The sequence below is a fragment of the Acinonyx jubatus genome, chromosome C1 (genome assembly GCF_027475565.1).
Source record: "Acinonyx jubatus isolate Ajub_Pintada_27869175 chromosome C1, VMU_Ajub_asm_v1.0, whole genome shotgun sequence".
Lineage (NCBI taxonomy): Eukaryota > Metazoa > Chordata > Mammalia > Carnivora > Felidae > Acinonyx > Acinonyx jubatus.
In genome coordinates, this window is record NC_069381.1 from 50260695 (window position 1) to 50284921 (window position 24227).

Genomic DNA, 24227 nt, shown 5'->3' on the forward strand with positions numbered 1-24227 from the left:
TTTTTTTTAACATACATCACTCTAATATAGAAAATACAATTCTGACTGAATTTAGTTTTGCTTTTAACCTAAATTATTGAATGCCACAGAAAGCCAAGGCATGAGAGCATATCAGAGTAAATACTTTCCTACAGTAAAGGGGTTTGAGGAAGAGACAAAATTTAAGAAGGAAATGAGTATTGAAGAGGAAACCCTCTTGGAGGAGGAAATACAGTTTGATTAGGAAATCCATTTGGCGGGGGAAACACATTGTGAGGGGCAAGGGCAGTCGGAGGGGGGAACACGTTGTGAGGGGCAAGGGCAGTCGGAGGGGGAAACACATTGTGAGAGGCAAGGGCAGTTGGAGGGGGAAACACATTATGAGGCACAAGGGCAGTTGGAGGGGGAAACATCCTTATTGGTTCTTCCTCTTCCACTGATTGAAAGGTCTCTGCTTTTTCATTAGGCTCAGAGGATAGGGCTTCTTCCCGATTCTTCATTTCACAAGCCTTCCTCTCAGGTAGAGTGACTTCCTCATCCTCTTTCATTTCACACGACTCCCCCTCCTCAAGTGCAGGGATTTCCTCCTCTTCTTCCATTAGACCAGTGGTCTCCGTCTCCTCAGGTAGGCACTTATTAAATGTTTGATCATAACAAGGCTGGGGAAAAGGTGAGGAAATGAAGTACTTTCATTAAACCTGGTGAGAGTTGAAACACTGCTGCAACCACTTGGCAGCTTCAGAAGACCTATTAAATCTACTCTGTGAATACCCATCACCCAGCAGTTCCATATCTGATTATCTTAAAGGACCACTCAAGATGCATGTAGCAGCACTATGTGCAACAGTAAAGAGGACATAATCTTAAAGGGCCCATAGGTTTTGAACCAGGTTAATGGTTTTGAAGGGTGAGTGGGAAGCAAGGAGGACATCTACTACATCTCCAGTCCTGAGGGGATGAGGGATGAGGCAAGAGGTTGCTGATGTGAGGAATGTAAAAAGCCAGACGATAGGGTGGAGATCTTAAGAGTTGGAGCTGGCCCTAGCCAGGTCCAAGGACCCCAGACACCACAGCTCTCATATATTCAGGTTGTATAGACTTTAATACCTATCATCTAAGGACCTCAAAGCCTTCATTGCCTCACCCAGGAGCCCTATCTTTCCCCTCTCTTCTCTCCACATTGAGCCATGTGTTCATATCTGTCCCCTACATTAGATCACATCAACTGTAAGCCTGTTTGTTGGAGGGAGGGAACACATTTGCTCTCCCTTGGTTTCCTATGCTCCTGGTTCTATCCTCAGAACCTACCAGAGAAGTTTGTCCCCAGGAGTTGAAGATTTACTTTAAAAAAAAATGAGTAAACTTCCCATTAGTCTGTTTGCCTTTGCCCTTCTTCAGAAAGTGTAAATAGACCTTTCCCAGCCTTACCTCCATGCCATTTGGTCCCTGATGTTGATGAGGGAAGAGCACTTCAGAGGCTGCACTGAACACTCATAGGCCACATCTCCTTGGACTTGTACCCGGCTGAACATACATACCTTTCCAAGATCAGATTATGGTCTTTCCTAAGTCAATCCCTGGGAAGACCAATCAACTCTAAGACCACGATGGTTAATGCAAATGCCTTGGGCCTATAAAGTCTTTCTGAGAGTGATGAGTTTATTCTCTCCTTGCCTTCCTACAAAAGACTGCTGTCAGTGAAAATCCTTCATATTTCCCACTAGCTTCTTGGCTTCCACTCCTACAAAATAGGAGCTTGCACAGCTCCAAGGATCCTAGGTAATTCTCTAGGATTTAATATTATCAGTGGCTGGGAGTGGCCTTTTTATTTCAGGGTTGGCATTGAGCAAGAGGCCTTCAGATTTGGAGGGATGTGAGTTTTTCTGTACAATGGTGCTGTTAGAAGTGTTTTTATCTTCTCTAGCTAGATAAAAAAAAATTAATTTTTACCCAAATAGAACCGTGACTTTGGTTTCACAACTTACATGGTTGATTTCGTGGACTCTTGAAAGGGTATTCTCTTTCTAAAAGTTAAAAAAAAACTGTCCTTCTGGAATATCCATGGGCATATGTCTCCCATGCCCTGAGCCCTCTTCATATAGTATCCTGTGAGGGTGAGGACATTTTTCCACCTGTTGCCAAGCACACATCCAGATGATCTGCTCTATTTGCAACTGCTTGTTCAACTATCTCTCTGCCCCTCTTCCTCCTTGACACCATATCTAGAGTTTACTTAATCATATGCACTGTGAGTCAGATTGCCTGGTGTGAGGGTCCAAGACCATGTTTATACCCTCACACTGCCCAAGATTCTAGAATAAAATGAAATGGAAGTGAATCCAGCTTTCACTCCTTAACTGACCTTGAGAAAGTTACTTAATCTCTCTGCTCCAGGTTCCTCTGCCCAACATATGGAAACAATAGTGGTACCTACCTGAGTCCGTAGGGACTCAGGAGAGTGTTTAGCATAAAGTAAGTGCTCAGTTTATATTCATTAGTTGTGGTGCTGTTATATATTAGACAAATGAGCAAATAAAGGATCAGGTTGCCATCAAAGCTTGGCTTTTGAAGGTACCTTAGAAAAAACAGTATTTGTGGTACCTGACCAGCTCCCTTGGTGGAACATCTGACTCTTGATCTCAGACTCACGAGTTCAAGGTCATGACTTAAAGTCTTTAAGTTGGGCATAAAGCCTACTTAAAAGAAGAAAAAATAGTATTTTACTGACTTTCTTCCTTAGCCCCATAATGGGTGGATTGTTTCACAGTCAACTGAGAGTACAAGTCCAAATTCCCACCAAGTATAGGAATCTCCTTTACTATGTCCCGAATTGATAGATTTTGAACCTCTTGAATGCTTGCTTTGGCAAGATGCTCATATCCTAACAAGCTGTGCCATTCCATTCTGTAACTACCTTATTAGATTTTTTTTTCCTCTTTAACAGGACCCAAAACCAATCTGCTTGTAACCTCCATCAGTCTCACTCTGTTCCGTGGAAATTCAGAAGATTGAGTCCCATAATCCCTATTCCTTAGGAAGGTTTTGGGTTCATTCACTCCACAAATACTCATTAAACAACTGTTATGTGCCAGGCATGTTAATACTGAGAAGCAGTCCTTATCCTCATGAATCCTGTGATTGAGGGAGAAAGACCTGTTAACAGTCACACAAATATGTCTTATTGCAATTTGTAAGAAAAAATTCTTATGGAGAGGAAAGCAGGAGAAATTAAAACACTGGTGGTAAAGAAGGCTTGTATACGGAAAGTGACTTTTAAGTGAACACCAGGCCAACTGGCTTTTCTTGGTAGGGTAGGGGGAGGGGTGGGTATTCTGGACAGAGAGAACTGGAGCAAATAAAGGAGTGGAAGGAGATAATGGGATTAGAGGAGCAGGACCTCCTAGGGGAGGACCTTTGTGTTTATAATTAGGAAGTCTGGATTTTATTCTGAGTACAAAGAGAGACCACTGGAAGGTTTTAAGCAGGGGACTGCCATTTTCCATTTTATGTTAAAAAAGATAACTGGCTGTTGTATAGAAGAGATTGAAAGAGGATGACTGGGGATGCTGGTTAAAAGGCAGTTGGTGATGATGAATTGATTAGGATGGTCACCACAGAGGTGAAAAGAAAACAGATTTGAGAAGTACTTTAGAGGTAGGATCCAGAGGACTTGGTGGTGGATTGCATATGGCAGGTGAGAGACGGATGTATCAGGTTGATATTCAGAGACAGTACCTGTGTGGTTAGCATCCTGGCATCTTTTCTAGTTGGACAGTCGTCACCAGCCAGAAATCAAGTATTTTCAATATTCCACCTAGTGCATTTCTAATTAGGTAGCCAGAGGTGCCATTTACTAAGAATTTTTCAAATTCATTGAAAAATGGTTATTGGATCAAGAGTTTGAATTTGTGTTAATCATAATAAGCCTTTGAGTTGTTAAAATGCAGATGGTGAATTGGCAAGTGGATATAGCCGACTAGGCTGGGAACTGTCAGCACCTTGTTGCCATTTAAAGCTACGAGAATATATACATTGTCACCTAGACCCTGAGTGTGCATGTGGGAAGGGGGGTACAGGACTGAGCCACAGGGGCCAACAGAATAGCCAAGAGGTAGAAAAGTGGGCCCCAGCAGCATGGGGAAAGCCAGAAAGTGGGTCACAGAAGTTTAGGTCTGGTGGCTGCTTGAATGGAAGTTTAGGGATAGCTGCTGGAATGGAGTAGTTCATGAAGATGGTGTAGGTTAGAATTACAGAGGTCACATGCAAAGACAATTTCTCCAATACACTTGCTGTGGGGAGAGTAAAAAAAGGGCTGTTGGAAAGTAGAGGGGCTCTTGTGGTCAAGGAGAATCTGTTTCTTCCTCTTTCTCTTATCCTAAATATTTGCCCAGTTCATTCAGACATTCTGTATAGGATGGTATTTCCAGAAGATTCCATAACTTGCACACAGCCATGTTTTCCCCGGAATAGGATACTTCACCAAAATGTGTTCTCACTCTGCCAGGACTGGCCTGTTGCTTTCCTTGTTCTAAAAACTCCATTAACAGATACAGCTAAGTTTAGCAATTGAGGCAGCCATGCCCTCTGTTGGCTTATTCTGAAACTGCAGTCAAATCCAGTTCTTTGCATTGCACTCTATACTTGTGCACTGAGTATTATACCCTAGAAGAAGAACCACTGATCAGAAGCAGGGGTAGCCCAGGAGCTCTTGAGAAAGAAGCTCTGATAACTCATAGAGGTGGAAGACACCTCCAGGCTTAGCATACAAGGCAGGCTTTTCTGATTCCCATTCAACAGATGAGCAAGCTGAAACTCAGGCACAGCACCATTTAAATGACAGAAACTGAACTCATTGAACCTCAGTCCTAGTATGAGCTGTTGGAGCTATACCATATTTCTCTTGAATACTATTTGCAAGATTACAGATACATAAAGTGTTTACATGTCATGTACTATACTTTTGTCTGGAACCATCTAAAAAAATAATAGGGAGTCAGATATTCTTTCTTTCAGTCACCAAATATTAATTGAACATCTATATGCCAGGTACTGTTGAACGTAATGAGGATACAGTAGTGAATGAAATGGACAGGCTTCCTGCTCTCATACTCTCATATGATGTGACAGGGAATAAATAAATAAGGTTAAAAATATATATAGTTTATTAGAGAGTATTATTGTCTTTGCATGTGACCTCTGTTTTGTTCTTCAAAACAAAAGAATCAGAAAGCAAAGGAGGGTATGAAATGTTGGGCTGGGTGTTGGCGTAGAAATTTTAGTTACAGTCTCCAAGGTCCTAAGGGAAGTGAAGGAGCTAGCCATGCAGACACTGAACACAGAATGTTCCACTTGCAAAGCGCTAAGGTGGAGATGCCTCTGGCACGTTAGAGGAACAGCACGGAGGCCAGTGTGGCTGGAACCCAGTGAATGCAGAGGAAAATGTTAAGAGCTGAAGGCAGAGACATAACTGGGTAGGTCACCTGCAGATGACCTTGTAGATCATAGTAAGGACTTGAGCTTGTGATCCTAGGGAGTTGGGTTTCCTGTGCTTTAAGTTTTAAGCAGAGTGAAATAATCTGCTGTGTTTTAACAGGACTATTCTAGCTGCTACAGACTGAGTGGGGGAGGGGCTGAAGCAAGGACACAAGCAAGGGGGCTTTTGTAAAACTCCAGGCAAGAGATGATTCTGTAGGAAGACCAACAGCACTTTATGAGGACTGAACGCAGGTTGTGAGGGAAAGAGTAGTCAAGGATGATACCAAGGCATTTGCCGAAACTGACAGAATGAAGTGGCCATTACCTGAGATGAGGAGGGTTATGGGAATAAAGGTTGGTGTTGGACATCCCACTAATTGGTGATTGGACATATAGATCTAGAGGTAAGAGGTGGTGCTGCAGATGCAGGAATTATCATTACGTAGATGGTATTTAAGTTATCAAGTGGGATGAGATGAGATAAGAGGCGATAACTAAGGGGATGTTTAGATGGGAGAGATAAGAAATTTAAGGACTGAGCCCTGAGGCACTCTAATAGAGGCTTAGGGTATATGAAGGAACGGCCGGCAGGTAGAAAGGAAACCAGTAAAGTATGGTGTTATGGAAGCCAAATGAAGAAAATCATTTGAGAGAATAATCCATTTGTGTCAAATGCTGCAGATAGTCTGAATAACATGAGGATGAGAACCAGCCATTGAATATGGTATGGTTTCTCCAATTCTCTCCTGATTTACAGTGGATTTTCTTGTTCTGGTTTTTCCCCCAGGTTGTAGCAGATACCAATATAAGCGCCATAGCAACTCAGCTTGAAAACATGTCTGCGAGCTACCATCTTGGTTCTCCCACGGCTGAACACCATCCAGAAGACACTGAGTGAGTATTCTAGTTGCAGAGTGCCTATTACATGTGTGGGCAAGGCTCAGTGAGACCTTTTCCTGAATCTAGAGTGCTCTCTAAGGAAGAGGAGGGGGGAAGTACATATTACCTTTTCTAACTCCTAGAGAATCTCCAGAAACACACCAAGGTTTCCTGATATCTCACCAGGCTTTGCTTCACATAGGACTTCTTAACAGACTGCTGTCACGGGGCCTGCACACACACTACATCTGGTCACTTTGACATGGTGCCTTCTTCCCTAAGAAATCCCATATTTACAACCTGGGTGCACCCTGCTTTATTATGCAAAGAGCTATGTTTGCTAAGCTAAAATCTTGTTCTGAGGTTAAATCTTACTGTTACAACTCCTGGCATTCTTCACTAAAACCAGTCATTGTGGTTAAAATTGTTCATTAAAGCAGTGTTTCTCAAACTAGAATGTGCGTATTAAATACCTAAGAAGCATATTTAAAAATGCTAATTTCTCTGATCCCATTCTCAGAGATTCTGACTAGGTGGGCTACAGTGGGTTCCCCAGGGCACTTTTGTTACCCATAGGCCGAGGATCCATACTTGGAGAAATGTCGCCTGAAGTTAATGCTCTCGGTACTGCCAGTGCCTGGTCACCGGTATGTGCTCAGTAAATGCTTGTTGACTGATCTGAATGGTTGATTAGAAAGATCTGATGATCACCACCCTTTCCAACTTTTTCCTGGTAGTTCACAGCTTACATGACATCTTTGAGATTGTTTTTCTTAAGGAAAGGATATTAATCTTAACTCATTTTACTTTTTTCTTATGAAAGTAATAAATGCATGCTATTAAAATGTGACAAATACACAAAATTAACACATTTTTAAGTTATAATGGCCCTTTCCAAAAAAAAAATCAGGGCCCTTATAGGAAGAGTAGTTAGTGCATTTTTAGCATCATTTGATGTCCCTATGGAAGTACAGAGATGCCCTTATAATCTTGGTTCCTTTGGTATAATTTCACAGCTCCTGGCAAGTTGGGAACCACTAGCATAAAAGAACTTTTTTCTTTTTTTTAATGTTTATTTTTGAGAGAAAGAGAGGCAGAGCACGAGCAGGGGAGCAGCAGAGAGGGAGACACAGCATCTGAAGCAGGCTCCAGGCTCTGAGCTGTCAGCACAGAGCCCAATGTGGGGCTCGAACCCACAAACTACAAGATCATGACCTGAGCCAAACTTGGACACTTAGCCGACTGAGCCACCCAGGGGCCCCTAGCATAAAAGAATTTATAAATTACTTATAATCCAACCACTGTTAACATTTGGAGATTTTTTTTTTATTAGTCTTCTATATGAAAGTAAATTAAAACTAATTGAAAATGTGAGATAAATGGAGGCAAACTCCATCTGATGAGTGGAACTGCATTCCTCCCTCTCCCCCTGAAAACAGGTCTCTAATAGTGAAGAAGCACAATTAGAAGGTCTCTAATGATTTGGTGGCTCCCAGGGCCCAGCTCTAAAACAATACTTTGGACATCTAGATTCCCATTTCAATATGCTTAGAAATGGGCAGCTGTGTTTGCAAGAGGTAACATGAATCAAATTTACATCTGACCAGTGGGCCGTTACTAAGAATACTTACAAGGCCCCAAAGTCATGAAATGTAGAGCCTTACCCATGACGTCATTACCATTTGGCCCTAGGCGATAATTTATCATCAATTCAGCAGATATTTATTGAGCACCTGCCTAAGGTCAGACACTGTCCTGGGATGGGGTTTGGGAGATTCAAACTTTGAAACATAAGTGAAGGCATTGCCCCAGTCCTCAAGAAACTGCCAGAGAATTGGAAAACCAGTCCCCTGAATCCATGTTTGTAAGAGTTGATAAGCATAGGGGAGCTGAGTTCCATGGGAGAGATAAGTAAGCACAGGGTCCTGTGAAACCATGACAGGGTGGCACAGCTCAATTAGGGGGTACACTTGGACGCACTGATGCTTCAGCTTAGTTTTGAAAGAATTGGAATAAGCAGGAGTGGCATTCAAAACAGCACTTTATATGGCATGGACATTCAGCAATTACTAGGGGTTGCCTGCTGGAAACAACCAGTAAGTACATCAATAAACACCCCTATCGGTGTGAACCAGCTGAAAATCAACCCTAAGAAAAGCCAGGCAAAATTGAGGCGGGAGAGAGGGAAGAATACTCTAGTTAGACAGAATAGCATATTCAAAGGTTGCTTATATCCCAGTTTTGCAAAATTCTCTAAATACACGAGTGGCTGAGTTTGTATCATGTGGTTCTGTGTCCCACACACACATGCTGCCACAAAACAGGTGAGGCTGCCACAATACAAAAATGAACCTCCTACAAATAAGATGGCAGGGTCTGGGGTACCGGAGTTCCTTCAGGTTTCTACCCTTTGGACAAAGGCATTTGGGAAGAAGAAAGTGGCATTAGATAAGCTTAAACTACTTGAAGCCCACATAGATAATTTAATATTTAGCCATGTTGTTTCTAAGAGAGAAGACTTCCACACTGGACGAAACTTTGAAAATCTAAATTACCCATTTGAAACAGATTGCCCTTACCCATTTTGCTTCTCCTTGGCTTCTTTCTTCTCTCCTGGACTCCACTTCTCACGTACATGGTCATGATCCTGAGTTGGTGACATGCACAGTGCATACTGCTGGGAATACTCAGATGACAGAGACGTGAGGAGTTCATGGTCTGGTGGAAGAGAAAGATGGCTAAGCAATCACGCCATCATATGACAAGTGCTATACTAGAAATCTGGACCGAGTGCAAAGGGAGCACAGAGGAGGATTGGCTAATTCTCCCAAGGGAGTCAGGAAAGTATCACACTGGAGATGAGCTTTGAAGAAGGAGTTCCCACCCCGGTTCCCTAGGTGGAAGTGGTAGGTGAGGTGTGGTGAGGCTATTCAGGCAGAAAAGGAGCGGCAGTTGAGTGAGCCATTGGGCTGCCATCACCTGTTCTGGAGAGAAGCCCACCTGTAGACTGGTGGTCTGCCACTAAGCAAAGGTGATACCCCACCTCTCTGTCCCCATGCACATTCTTCAAGGATATGGAGACCATTTCATTCAGCTTTAAACAGTAAGCACAGTAAGCGTAAAAGTTAAAAGCCAAGCATACAGACGGCTGCTTTAACAACCTCGGCATCTGACTTTCTTTTTCACTAAAAAACAGTGACTTTTATGAAAGAGAACACCCCTTAAGACATCAAGTCATTAAGACATCGGCCATTAGTCCTGCATGACACAGGAAATGTAAAAATCAGTTTCTGATTACTCTCTGAGAGTTTGATTTGATAAACTGGCCTTCATAGTTTCGCAGTATGAAAGTCTCTCTCAAATCTGTGTTCTTCCATTAAAATGAAATTCCCTCTCAATATCTATTCTTGAATTAAACAGAGTGCATTGTGTTTTCAGAACACCTCCACCTAAGATTATTACTTTGGAGAAAGGCTCTGAAGGATTGGGGTTTAGTATTGTAGGGGGTTATGGAAGTCCCCATGGAGACCTGCCAATTTATGTCAAGACTATATTTGCAAAGGTATTTTTTTCCTTTTTACTGTACTTTTTTTTTTTTAACCTAGGTGAGATTTTTTTTTAAGTGCTTTGCTTTGCTTACTTTTAGCTATACCTGGGTGTGTGCTTGTATGCTCATTGCATTTTCACCTTGTGTAGGACATTCCCACAGCAGACTAGTGAAAAAAAAAAATCTACAAAAGTCGATTTTACAGATTGTCTTCTTTCAACAACACAACATAAGGAGCAGTGCAGGGCTCTTTGGAAGCTGGCCTTGGAAGTGTTATTCCAGGCTAGAACAAAAGTTTGGTTTTCTCCTTCAAGAAAAGATGACCGCACAGGGCCGTGGCAGAAAGCTCTGCACAAGCCTCGGGTCAGTGCAGCATTAATGGCCGTACATCACCAGAAATCTCAGGACCCTTTACCTTAAATTGCTGTCTCTCTCTTCCAGCCCTCTGCTGAGTACTTGCACGATCAGCCCACTAAATTAGACTCCAGCTGGATAATAGTGTTTTTCAGGAATTAAATATTCCAATACATCCTACTTGATACATAGGTCATGGTGTCCATTCCAACTGCTGCCTCTAGATGACTCTTAGATAAGTTACTTTTAACTTTATTGTGACTTTTAAAGTTGGAATTCAATTTTATTGTCAATTCTGAAGATCTCGGAAAAGGACTTAGTATTAATAGTACAATTTTACTCTTCATTGGTTTTATGACAGTCTTTTTTTATTAATTGATCCGATGGCCTCCTACTGCTCTTTCCTAAAGAAATAAAGGTCTTTAAGAGAATAAATAAGGTAGATTCTCTTTCTAGAAAGCTATACTCTACACTAAATAACAAGTTTACTTTTACCTGTGCGGCTCTTAGCACCTGTTAATTGAGCCTAACCATGACCTGACATAATCCTTAAGTCATTTGGCATTTCCTTTTGGAACACATTAGGTAGCTGCAGATTTACCCACCTGTTTCCAATTTGCTAGGGTGCCTATTAAGGAGACATGTTATTCCCAAACACACACATCTGTTGACCTGGTGATGGGCAAAAGGGAAGAGGGAAAGCAGATCAGAAACATTCTGGATAGTGGTGCTGCCCCAGTCTAATAATTCCCAAGGTGGTAAGCCACTGAGAGACCCTCCTTTTCCTAAGGCAACACTGTAAGTAATTGTGATAATTATTCTTTGGGTGCATTATTATACTTTGCTTTTATTTTTTTAAGTTTATTTATTTTTGCGAGAGAGCATGGGGGAGGGACAGAGAGAGAGGGAGAGAGAGAATCCCAAGCAGGCTCCACACCGCCAGCACAGAACCCAATGCAGGGCTCAAACTCACAAAACCGTGAGATCACGACCTGAGCCAAAACCAAGAGTTGGACACCTAACAGAGCCACCCAGGCGCCCCTATACTCTGCTTTTAAAAGAGCCACTATATAGATAAGAATAGTGTAAAACACAATCTACTTCCCCGCCTTTGCCTCTCTGTAAAGCCCTTCCAGAATGTTTGTAATTCCCTGTTCTCTTTGTAACTGTAGGTAGATCAGAGGACTGGTTAGCTTCTCAGGTCTTTTGACCTGCAGTCCAGAGTTAGAAGGCCACGCCAGCCACGCCCATCTAGACAACTCCTAGGTAGTGAGCCAGGGCCAGGCACCTTTTGTCGGGTCACCAGAACATACAGTGGAGGATGAAATGGCCGTGCATTGCCGGTGGGTTTTTGAAAAGAAACTACCATCAAATCACAGTGGGACAAAGCAGTGGGGGATAATGAATGTGCTGCAGCTCCCACAGAATCTCTTTTCAAAGACCCTCACTGAAGATGCCATTTAGAAAGCAGCTATGCAAGTAGTAACATAGTAGGAAATATTGAACATCCCTGGTATGTTTTATTTTTAAGGAATAGACCCTTGTTTGTAAAGTAAGGCACAGCTAAATCTGAAAAGCCCAATTAAAAAAAAGAAAAAGTTCTAAAGCCTTAGCTAATGGCCTACTTAGTTCAGTCTCAATAAAAGAATATTCTAATGCAAACAATTATTAGTTCCATAGAGTTTATTATAATTCAATCTCATTTGATGGCTTTTTCTTTTTTCATTTGTTAGAGTGAAGCCAGTATATCCAAATTTAAAAGTTTTCTTTAGACAATCAGTAAACCAAAATCTGGCAAAAGAGTTTTTCTCTCTTTTTTTTTAAATTTATTTTGAGAGAGAGAACCAGCAGGGGAGGGGCAGAGAGAGAGAGAGAGAAGGAATCCCAAGCAGGCCACACTGCCAGCTCAGAGTCTGACACGGATCTCAATCCCATGAACCATGAGATCAATGAGCCAATCAAGAGTCAGACACTTAACCCACCCCGGTGCCCCAAGTTTTTTTTTTTTTTAATTTTTTTTTTTTTTTAATGTTTAGTCATTTTTGAGAGAGAGACAGAGTGTGAGTGGGGGAGGAGCAGAGAGAGAGGGAGACACAGAATCCGAAGCAGGCTCCAGGCTCCGTCCCAGCTGTCAGCACAGAGCCCGATGCGGGGCGCAAACTCACAAACCACAAGATCATGACCCGAGCTGAAGTCGGATGCTTACCGACTGAGCCACCCAGGCGCCCCAAGTTTTTCTTTTTTTTAAATGGTGAAGTCCATCATAAAAATGAATTTTGATGCTAAGCTAAACATTTCCCCCATAGGAATTTGGAAGCTATAGAAATGATAGCTGTATGTTTTCCCTGTTTTTCAACAATGAACATATATTCTTAAAAATGTTTGTCTTCTCGAGTTTCTGAATCTCGGATGCCCACAGGGCGTGAGTTTTTATGTGACCTTGTTAGTGTCCCTAAGCTTCTTTTAATACTTCTCTTGCTCAACTAAGAAATAAATTTGGGAGGTTCCTGGGTAGCTCAGTCAGTTGAGGGTCTGACTCGACTTTGGCTTAGGTCATGATCTCATGGTTCATGGGTTCAAGCCCCAAATCAGGCTCTGTGCTGACAGCTCAGAGCCTGGAGCCTGCTTCAAATGCTGTCTTCCTCTCTCTCTGCCCCTCCCCGACTTGTGCATGTACACTTGCTCGCTCTCTCTCAAAAATGAATAAACATTAAAAAATTTTTGTTAAAGAATGTACAAATCGCAGAAAGTTGAAATGTCATCCTGTTTTGCATTACTGAAAATGAAAACTTGAAAAACTTAACATGCTTTAAAAAAAAAAATTACACAGATATCTGAGGTTTCCTAAAGCCCTCAAATCTTAGCCTGTAACATTTAATAAAATCAAGTTTGCTAAGTAACTCTGATTTTATCCACAAGTTGTTTAATCTTGTCTGTGTTGCAGTTAACACACTTTTGTAAAAGAAAAAAAAAAGATTTGAATGAAGTTACAATTTATTTAATTTTGGTATTTCCCCCCAGTACAGACATGGTTTTGAATATTCTTTATTATACCTTTACCAGAATTCTACCCTTTCCACGGTTTTGACAGTCTAGATAATTCACCCATCACCTCAGGACCTCCATGCTGCAGGTAGACACCAGTCTCTGAAGCATTAGTTAGTGCCTCTTAGTTTGGCTTCTGAGTGAGTCAGGACAGGGGTGCCTGTGGGCCTTAATTATTTTCCCCAGCACTTCAACATCATTTAGAGGATTCTTCCAGCACTGATGTTTTAAGGGATTTTCACAGTTACCCCAACAGAAGGAGAAAGCCTCCTACAAATCTTTTCCTAGGTTTTTTCTTTCCTTACCCATCCAAAATATTTCTAGTAATATCATGGTATTTTTAGGTACTTGGCTTTAGAATTTAAAAAAGCCCAAGTTTCACTTGCTTTGTACAATTTTGAGGAGCCAAGCATGACTGAATGTATAATGAAAGTAGTCATTTAGAACCCTAAATGATCAAAGATAAGCTGAAGCTTTTGAATATGATATTGCAAAACTTCAGAGATGCTACACTTTGTGTATTTATATATAGAACAGCTTTATTGAGATAGAATTCACATTCTATACAATTCACCCCATCTAGAGGCTACATCTTTTTTTTATTTATTTGAGTAATCTCTACACCCAACACGGGGCTCAAACTCACAAACCCGAGATCAAGAGTCTCATACTCTTCTGAGCCAGCAGATGCCCCAAGGCTACACTCATTTTTGACCAATCACTGCAGGCAAGATATCTTGATAATGCAACGCGAACCCTATATCATGATGGTGCTGGCAATAAGACTTAACACCAGATTCAGTTCTACCTTTTTCAGTATATTAGGTATTCATGAATATGACATTCAAATTCCATTCAGCATGGAATATTGAAATAAGGTCCTACTCGTATTAAAAGAAATGTGAATGTCAGTACATTTCTGCTAGTATGTTATTTAAACAGTGCATAATTATGGTTACTATTCAACCATTATTCAAATAACACATCCTACATTCTTAATTTTCTTAGTTTAAAAACATTACCTAGAAATAACTTTAACTGGTAGTTTTTAAAGTTACTCTTTTGATAAACACACCCTAATATTAATATTATTTGTTAACTGCGTGGTCCTGGATTAAACTGGAATGTTTCTTGTTTGTAGGGAGCAGCTGCAGATGACGGCCGGTTGAAGCGAGGCGATCAGATTTTAGCCGTTAATGGCGAGACCCTGGAAGGTGTCACTCATGAGCAAGCTGTGGCCATTCTAAAACACCAGAAAGGGACTGTAACCTTAACTGTGCTGTCATGAGCCTCGGGTCCTAATCTCAAGATAGGTATTGTAGAATATCCATAGGAAGATTAAGCCCTGAGAGAGGATGAAAAGCAGCCTCCACTAGAATCCGCTTTCATTTCCCATCTCACCCTCTCTGCTCAGGAGAGGAAGCTAGATTTCGTGTGAATTTCCCAAATCAACCGTCACCTCTTGGTGGGGTTAATTTCCAAAACTCGAATGAGTCTTCTCTGATATGCATCTAACATCCATGTTTATCTACTAGTAGTAGCTGGTTCTGATTATATTTGCTGAAACCGAAGTTAACAGCCCCTCATTCCTTGTGCCCTTCTCTGCCCATTCCTCCTCACTCAGAGGCTTAACAGCAAGCTCACTTGGCATCTGATGAACAGAAACAAACATTAAGCAACTTGTCATCTCACTCATGATTTACGTATGCTAATTGTCTCTTCAAGTATGGCAGAAAACATTAGTAGTATAATTAACTTACCATTGATCCCCATGATAAAATACCCAGTTCTCCTATGGGAAATTACTGTGCTCTTTTCTGCACGACTTATAGTCAAGTAAGTCTCAAATTCGTTTCCCTGGCGGATCTTTATAAACTAGTCATTGGTGATTATGATGAATCAATATGCACACTGTAATGTGAAAACTCTGGAAGGCTTTCTAATTGTTTTCTTAGCTAAATAAATGTATACCACTGAGAAAAAGCACCTTATTCTCAGCAGGAAAAATTAGCATCCATGTTCTGAATTCTAACCATGCTAAATTACCTTCAAGTCCAGGAAGTTCATCTGGAGTTAATGGCATCTCAGTAGGCAGGCATCATTCCCACCCTTCAGTCTTCAGAAGACAAGGTGGAAGCCTGACAACCACACTGTAGAGATCGTAAGTCAGATGTGGCCTGGGTGGCCTTGGACTTGTGCAAAGTAGAGTGACAAATTTGAGTATCCTTCCCCTTGGCTCCATACCGGTCAAGCTAGCAGTACAATCTGTAGGAACATAGGGATAGAGCAACATGCTTAGCCGCAAAGTGACGGTGGAAATGAACTCAGCCTGAGAATCAGTGATGGGTACTTGGCTAATGTTTCCTGATCGTCAGGAAGCCCCCCATCTGCCGAAGTTTTACATGCTAACAAAGCAACTACAGCAGAAAATACAAAAATACCTTTAAAGTTGAATAGGGGCATTCTTATGTAGGTATTCACAGGAAAATGGGGGAGCTGCTTATCAGTGAATAGTTTAGGTTCTTCTGTAAAAAATGTACCATAAAAGAGGGGTACCAGGATCAGTAATTGAAGTATTGTAGCATCTTTGAACTAAAACACTATGCTGCGAATGGTCCACAGTAATTGTCAACATGTAATGGGCTCTAATTTAAAATGTTATTTAATAATTACAGATTTTAATTGAGACTTATCTTTGAGTAGATGTAATCACAAAGTGCATTAACTCTTGTTGGAATATTTTGTGGCTATTCCAAAGTATAGAGTGCCTAAATCTTATGTTGAAAATGTCTTTCATGACTGGCATTGAGTTTTCTGAAGTTAATATGGCTTGTGGAATTTCTAATGTATCCAAGATGTGCAGTGTTATGAGGATCTTGTCTTTCAGTGCACAGGAAGCTATAGGCCTCAGAAGTTCTATGCTAATTGTACCTGTAAGAACCCCTGAGGCAGCCAAGAAGAAATGAAGCCCAAATAAAACTTGAAAATGCACCTTAAAATAAAAAGTACGTGTGTGCATACACACACCCACACATAAGACTTCGTGTAATACTTTTGAAATGTGATTCTGCTTGATTTTGATGGAATGGCCGTTAAATATACATTTTGAAATAATATACTGTTGTTGTGTCTCACACATAATCCTCTTAGGTCATGCCATTAGAAGTCTATTGATACAAGAATTGTGCTCTATATTCCTTACTGCAGTAAATTGACCAAAATTCTCATAACTGGTTCCGTCTCTAAGTAATTGCCTTGCCAAAAATGCTTCTTTGCATCAGAACTTACTGACAAGCCAAGAGGCCACGAAGATGGGAATGTTTTGAAGAAAGTGGTTCTGCCATAGTACATATATTGTTTTGTCCTCATCATTTGGGAAATCTATAGTAATTGGGGTTCTAGCATGAGAGGGAAGTAAATCAGGAAACATGCAACTGCTGAATGTATGTGTAAGTTGTTTCCAAAGATTATAAATAAGTATAGTTGCCTAAAGAGCAAATAGAGTCTTATTATATATGAAAAAGTGCAATTTGTGCATCTGATTTGGCTTTTTCTTCAGCCTCTTTGTTCCCTAAAGGGCGGGGTGTGGCTGGGGGGAATCCAACTTTTCACAAAGTTTCCCAGTACTATTAAAATCTGGGATCCATTAATAGCTATCTCATAGCAAGTATGTTGCCAGGTGTTGGAATAGGTGTTCTCTCCCCTACCCCATCTCTCTCTCTCTCTCTCTCTCTCTCTCTCTCTCTCTCTCTATATATATATATATATATATATATATATTTTTTTTTTTTTTTTTTTTTTTTAAGTAGCCTTCATGCCCAGCATGGAGCCCAACATGGGGCTTGAACTCACAACCCTGAGATCAAGACCTGAGCTGGAATCAAGAGTAAGATGTTTAGGGGCACCTGGGTGGCTCAGTTGAGCATCAGACTCTGTTTTGGCTCGGGTTGTGATCTCATGGTTCATGGTTTGAGCCCCCCATCAGGCTCTGTGCTGAGAGCAAGGAGCCTGCTTGGGATTCTGTCTCCCTCTCTCTGCCCCTCCCCTGCTGACTCACTCGTTCTCTCAAAAATAAATAAACACTAAAAATGTTTTTTAAAAGTCGGACGTTTAACCGACTGAGCCACCCAGGCACTCCTAAAATAGATGCTTTATAAAAGAGCCAGTCTGATAATCCAGAGGGCAAGTCCTGGCATCCTCTTGAGTTTGAATCCTGACTCACTAGCTTTGTGACATTGTCCAAGCTATTTAATTACCCCTTGCTTTAGTTTCTCCAATTAGAAAGGGGTGGAGATGGGAAGTTTCTAAGTACTATAATGAGTAAAGTCCAAGTCTAGACCGTAATAGAGGTGCCTGGCTCATAGTTAAGTATTACATAAACATTAGCAATAAACCTCTTTTCCTATATATGGAAGTGGCCTGAAATTAGACATTTATGCTGATGATTTGATTTCAATCAATGGCCTTGAAAAAACATGTTTCTGATGGTGGCTTAGTTCAGAACTTTTGCCCCAAATCAGTTAGCGACATGTGTCACTGATTCTAATGGTGTGAGCCTGAGGAACTGGAGCCTGTGCTAATAAAAAGCCACAACTAAACGGAAACCAAGGCTTCCACCATCAGCCATGCTGCCGGGATGGGGAGTTAGATCCATTCCATGGGTTTGCTCTCCTGCCTCCAGAACCAGGCAAGGCACTTCAAGTACCAGCAGCCCTTTGGCAAGGAATTTTAACCTGGCACACACCTTCATTCCAGAGATTCGGAATTGCCGACCCCTGCTCTTTTAACCCAGCCACACACCTTCCCGCCCATCTGTTGTCGAAGAAGTCTGCCTCCTCCCCCAGATGATGAGACTCTTTAAAAACAGATTAGGTCAGATTCATCATGTTAATTCTATCCAGTATACTTGTCAAATACTGGAGGTCCCATGCTTAGGGAATCCTCTGGGTCAGTCCGTATTTTTTAGCTCCAACTTCCTACTCCATTATATTTTTTTATTTATACTTATATGTTTCTATTTAAAGTCAATCAGAATAGACTTTTGGACATGACATTTTTTTTTTTAATTTTTAATGTTTATTTTTGAGAGAGACCAAACGTGAGCAGGGAAGGGGCAGAGAGAGGGAGACACTATTTGAAGCAGGCTCCAGACTCTGAGCTGTCTGCACAGAGCTCAAACCCAGGGACTGTGAGATCATGACCCAAGCCAAAGTCAGATGCTTAACCATATGAGCCACCCAGTCACCCCTAAACACAACATTTTTAATTTGGGTAGTAATTACAATTTTGCCATCCCAGTGCAAAGTTTTTGACAGAGAATTGTCAGATTCTCTATATTTAAGTAAAGACTGAAAGAGGGGTACCTGGGTGGCTTAGTTGGTTGAGCCTGTGACTCTTGCTTTCAGCTCAGGTCATGATCCCAGGGTCATAGGATCAAGCCCCATGAGCCCCACGTCAGCTTACGATTCTCTCTCTCCCTCCCTCCCTTCCCCCATCTCTCTCTCCCGCCCTCTCTCTCTCTCCCCCCTCCTCCCCCCTCTCCTGCCACCCCTCCCATGCTCTTGCTCTCTGTCTCTAAATTAAAAGTAAAAAGACTAAAAAAGAAACATTTCACTGCACAATGCCAATACAAACTGAAGTTTGGAAGGGTAGTGTGTGTGTGTGTGTGTGTGTGTGTGTGTGTGTGTGCACGCACGCGCGCGCACATGCATGCACATGCATGTGTCAAAGACTCACTTCCACCCCTCCTGAATAGCATTTCTATTTCCAGTCACTTAAAGGAGAAAATAAGTAGCTTTGGTCTTGGGCCCTGAGATGTTACTGTTAAGTAGTAGGACTCCTGGTGGGCGAAGTTACACAGGAGCAAAAATTTCTCTGATTCTCTTTCTAGATCCTCAGTAAACCTCAGTGGGACTCATCAATTTAGCACTCTTGTAGCACACCCACACACGGCTTCTAAATTTGCCTAAATTTTTAAAGCTGATTTCAGTTCTCCCGAACTTAGCTCTACAACACAAGGCACTTTCAAGACAAAGCCTAGAAAACAAAGAAAAATAGACCTTTTAGCTGTTGACAAAAAAAAAAAAGAGCTGGTCTATCAACTCCCCATATATCTCCACATCCTGGGAAGAATTTCCAAGGAAGGACTTCCCCTATACCCTCTGCTTTATGCATTCTTCTTCTCGAGGTAGCCATAATTGATGACAGGTGCACAGTCAACTGCCTGATGGCTTGACTGGTCACGTGCCTAGCTTTCCTCTCCTGGGAGAACCGAAGAAATGGCGGAGTAAAGGTGGGGCTGCTGCTGGTATTTAACTCCCCTCAAGGCCAGAGCTATGATTTCTTTTCCTGGGAACTTCAGGATAGCCGTTTGAAAATAGGTTCCAATGGTCCCCATATCCTGAGGAATATGATTTATCTGATTTTAAAGATTGGGAACCAGATCATACAATGACGAAAGCTGGCAAGCCCAAAATCCGCAGCGTAGTCTGGCAGGCTCATAACCCAGGAGAGTCAACAGTGCAGATGAAGTTCAGAGAATTTCCTCTTGCTCAAGAAGGCTAGTCTTTTTATTCTTTTCAACTGATTAGGTGAGGCCTACCCACATTACCGAGAGCAATCTGCTAAGTCTACTGATTTAAATTGTCAGTGTTATCCAAAAGCACCCTCAAAGTTAACATACAACGTTAACTATCCCAGACATCATGGGACTTTGGATTGCAACTCCTTTAGGGACGGCCTTGCCTTAGGGTAAACATGGAAGTGTCTCTGTTCTTGTCACCCTTCTTCCAGCCTCCTGCCTGCTCTGGTGTCCTCAGCTGTGGGGCAGTCACCATCACCACTACCCCCTCCCCAGGTCCCCCAGGAGCAGCCAACTGAGACTTGGCCTCTGCCATGCCACCACCCAGGGGCCCCCAGGTACTTGTAGGCCTAATTAGGTGGCTTCTCACTGCACTCAGAGTAAAGTCCAAACTCAGCATGTGTTTGAAGCACTTCATGTTTAGCTTCCATCTAAGTCTCTGGCAGTCATATTAACCCTCGTGTCACAAAATACTTCCAAGAAAAAGCCAGCTCTCTCATCCTCTCTCACCCCTAGGAATTTGCCCAGATTGTTCATTAACACAGATGAAATGCTGTTCCAGGTGTAATCAGACCAGCTTCAGCAACATCCAGCAACATCATCCAGGAGAAATGCAAATGTATGCTCAGCCCTAGACCAAAGCAATTGCAATCTTGGGGGCAGGACCCAGAAATCTGTGTTTCTTGTTTTTTAAAGTTTCTTTCTTTATTTCAAGAGAGAGAACAAGCAGGGGAGAGGCAGGGAGACAGGGAGACAGAGAATCCCAAGCAGGCTCCATGCTGTCAGGGCGGAGCCCAACACAGGGCTCCATCTCAGGAACTGGGAGATCATGACCTGAGCTGAAATCAAGAGTTGGGCTTAACCAACTGAGCCACCCAGGCGCCCCAGAAATCTATGTTTTAACAGGCTCTCCGGGTGATTCGGATACATAGAGAAGTTAGAGAGTCACAGGGTTAGAGCACTCTCCCTTTTCCTTCCTATCTGTGGTCATTTACAATCACCAAGTTTTTTTTTTTTTTTTTTTAAGTTTACTTATTTATTTATTTTGACAGAGACAGCGCCAGCAGGGTAGTGGCAGAGAGAGGGAGAGAGAGAATCCCAAGCAGGCTCCGCCCTATCAGCGCAGAGCCCGATGCGGGCTCGAACTCAAGAAACATGAGATCATGACTTGTGCTGAATCCAAGAGTCAGATGCTTAACCAACCGAGCCACCCAGGCGCCCCTACAATCGCCAAGCTCTTTTGATAGATACCAGTGGCCTCCGACAAGTTAAAGGCAGACAGGAATACAGGCCTCCTCCCTCACTGCCTTGCTGAGCTGTGTTGGATCCAGAGCAAGTCGTCAGCCGCCTATATAAACATGTGTTCGCAGCACAACACACAGCCCCCACCTGTCCATAAAGCTCAGCGAGCTGCCCAATGTGTCTTTTTAGGCCACTACCTTGGCTGCACGTTAAAATCACCTGAGGCTTTTTTAAATCCCCAAAGCTTAGGCCACACCCCAGACCAATTAAATGGGGACTTCAGGGAGGGAAGGTGAGACTCTAGGATTTTTTTTTTAAGTTCCCCAGGGGATTCTAACATGTGGCCAGAGTTAAGAGCAATTGTTTTAGGTCCTTCCACAAACACCTGGTTTAAAAAGTTCCACTCCCAAGGCAACTGCTACAACATTCAGACTTTCTGTCCCATCAGATAAATAATGCTTCCTGAGGGGGCGGGCTGGAGGTGGGAGGGGGAAGGCAGAGCTGATTGTTCCAGACCTAGCAGGATCCCCTGAAGGTGTTGGTCTTTAGATCATTAGACCCTATTGAAGCAAAGGGGGAGGAGTGCCTCTTTCATCTTTCTACCAACAACAGATTTCAAACACATTGATTTCATGCATTTAAAAATCACCCATAAGGTAATTAATGCACCCTTTCATTTTTGATGAAAGTTAAAGCCATCCCAGGAGCATATGGTCTTTCAATTGCCAATTATCCATCTTTGGACATAGATTCTTGATTGGGGTGCACCTCTAGTGTTGGCTTACCTCCCCTGGGGTATAGAGTAAAGCTAGTTATGTGCACACCACGTATATAGCAGCATTCATGGACTATAAGAAAGGACCCATTTATTTTTTTTTTAATTTTTTTTTTAACGTTTATTGATTTTTGTGACAGAGAGAGACAGAGCATGAACAGGGGAGGGGCAGAGAGAGAGGGAGACACAGAATCGGAAGCAGGTTCCAGGCTCTGAGCCATCAGCCCAGAGCCCGACGAGGGGCTCGAACTCACGGATCGTGAGATCATGACCTGAGCCGAAGTCAGACGCACAACCGACCGAGCCACCCAGGCGCCCTGAAAGTACCCATTTAAATGCCACTTCTTCAGGGAAGCTTTCTGACTCCACAGACCCCGAGAAGTCTCTCTCCACGGCTTCTGGACACCCTGAGCTTCTCTTACAATGTTAACTAGATGGTGGGAGAAGAGGTATCTGTTAACTTGCCTCTGGTTTGCTCCAAATTCTGAATATCTTAAGGACAAAAACAATGTCTTTCTCACTTTTGTATCCCCAGCACCTAGCCTAGTTCCTGGCACAGAATAACTATTCAAATATTTATTGAATTAAAATATGTGGCCAGGCACAGTGCCAAATACAATTTTTTTGCTTAAGTTTATTTTTTTAGTAATCTCTACACCCAATGTGGGGCTCGAACTCATGACCCCGAGATCAAGCATCACATGCTCTTCAGATTGACTAGGTCAGGTGCCCCAAATACAATTTATTTTACAAATCACTCCGCAATTTACTTTGAAATACTTTTTTTAAAGGATGGATAGGGGGTGTTGTAAAACAAGTCTTATAAAGTGTTAATGACAGAATCTTGTTGGTGGATGTTCTCTGTTAAATTCTCAACTTTGCTGTATGTTTGAAATTTTGCATAACGAAAAAAAGGGAGGGGGAGGCAGGTAGGGAACTTAATGAATCTTCACAATACTTCAGGATCGGTATTATTGTCCCTATTGTTTACAGAAGGGGAAACTAAGAACCAGGTAAGTTAGAAACCTGCTCAGCATCACACAACGGGTGCAGGCAGGCTTTGCATCATCTCTGTAAACCACTTCCCCATCTGCTCTCAGACAGACTTCCTTTTCTGGCTGTCAAATAGAATGCAGGCCAGATAGCCCCGTTCTGACTCATGAATTAAACTGAAAACGTGTTGTTTTCAGGAATGGGAAGGCCACAACACACTTGTTTCGGGCCATTGCATAAGGGTGGGAGTGGCGTCCCTGTTTCCTTGGGGGATTAGAGGACCACACCAGCGCCTACCTGCATCTCATTCCCCTTAGCGTCGGACTAGTGAGCAGATGATTTCCTTACCTGAAAGCCCCTCAGCCACAGAGCAGGCTTCATGAAGCCATTATTTGTGATCGTTTGAGAAGGCAAAGCTGCATCAATAAAATATGGCTTAAGGATCTGAGCCAGAGCTCAAGGGCTCGCTGGAAACACCACTAGGACTTCTCTCCCCAGCCTTGGAGTTTCATGTCCATAACGGAAACATAATTACTCCCTCTTTCAAACCCTCCTTTGATCACTGGTTTTCTGCCGCCATAAGAGGATTCTAACCAGGGAGATTTGCCAGGTGTTTGGTTTGCTGCACGCTTATGAAGACAGGCCACGTGCTGCAACAGCAGGTTGATTCCCTTCCACCAGGAGAGGCTAGAAATGAAAACCCCAGCCACCTGCGCCAAACTTGCTCCCTTTGGACTCGGGGCAGCCGCTCCGCAGGCAGCGGCAGCCTGCAAGTTCGCAGATGGCCGCGCGGGGGCGCACGAGAGACGTTGCGAGTCCCTGGTCTCGGCAATCCCAGGCTGAGCCAGCAAGGGGAAAACAAAATGTTCATTTAGCTGAGTCTTCCCGATGTCTTCCAGAAACCAGATGGAGAAGTGAGGGCTGGCAGAGGAGTCCGGGCTGCAGCCAAAGCTTGTGTGACCTCCAAAGCGGGCAAAGGCTCAGAATGTTGGTGCTCCCACCAGGCCAGGTTGTTAACAGTACAGGAAGGTAAACATCATCCTTGTAGCTAGCTGTTGGTGTTTTGGTCCTATGACCACGTTCCACTGCCTTGAAATCCCCGCTTTTCCATGACCCAGACTGCTTCCGTTTGCCTGGCCCTTGGACACTGAGTAGTAAGTTAGAGATGTTTAGGTTTGGGGCCTGGGGCATGGATTTCAGTCCTTAAGTGTTTCCCCTACCAGGGGCTCCCTTCCAGGTCCCTTACTCTGGGGAAGTCTTATCATTTTATTGTGTATCTTAAATATATATATATATATATTTATTTATATAAAGTATAAGTATATATATTATATATAAATATTTATATAAGTATAAAT

At 42.5% G+C, this 24227-nt stretch overlaps 1 protein-coding gene across 4 annotated transcripts in view; it reads left to right on the forward strand.

Annotated features, from left to right (window-relative positions):
• The window catches only part of PATJ (PATJ crumbs cell polarity complex component), a 362166-nt gene extending 345771 nt beyond the window's left edge, over positions 1 to 16395 (forward strand). For 3 of the 4 annotated variants that reach the window (XM_027059027.2, XM_053214164.1, XM_053214163.1), the window contains 3 exons: positions 6242 to 6348; positions 9772 to 9895; positions 14421 to 16395. In XM_027059027.2, coding sequence (XP_026914828.2) covers positions 6242 to 6348; positions 9772 to 9895; positions 14421 to 14567 — 378 coding nt within the window. In that variant the 3' untranslated portion in view covers positions 14568 to 16395. The remainder of the gene's footprint in view (positions 1 to 6241; positions 6349 to 9771; positions 9896 to 14420) is intronic. The other variant, XM_027059029.2, reaches the window with a different exon arrangement.
• Positions 16396 to 24227: the final 7832 nt, after the last annotated feature.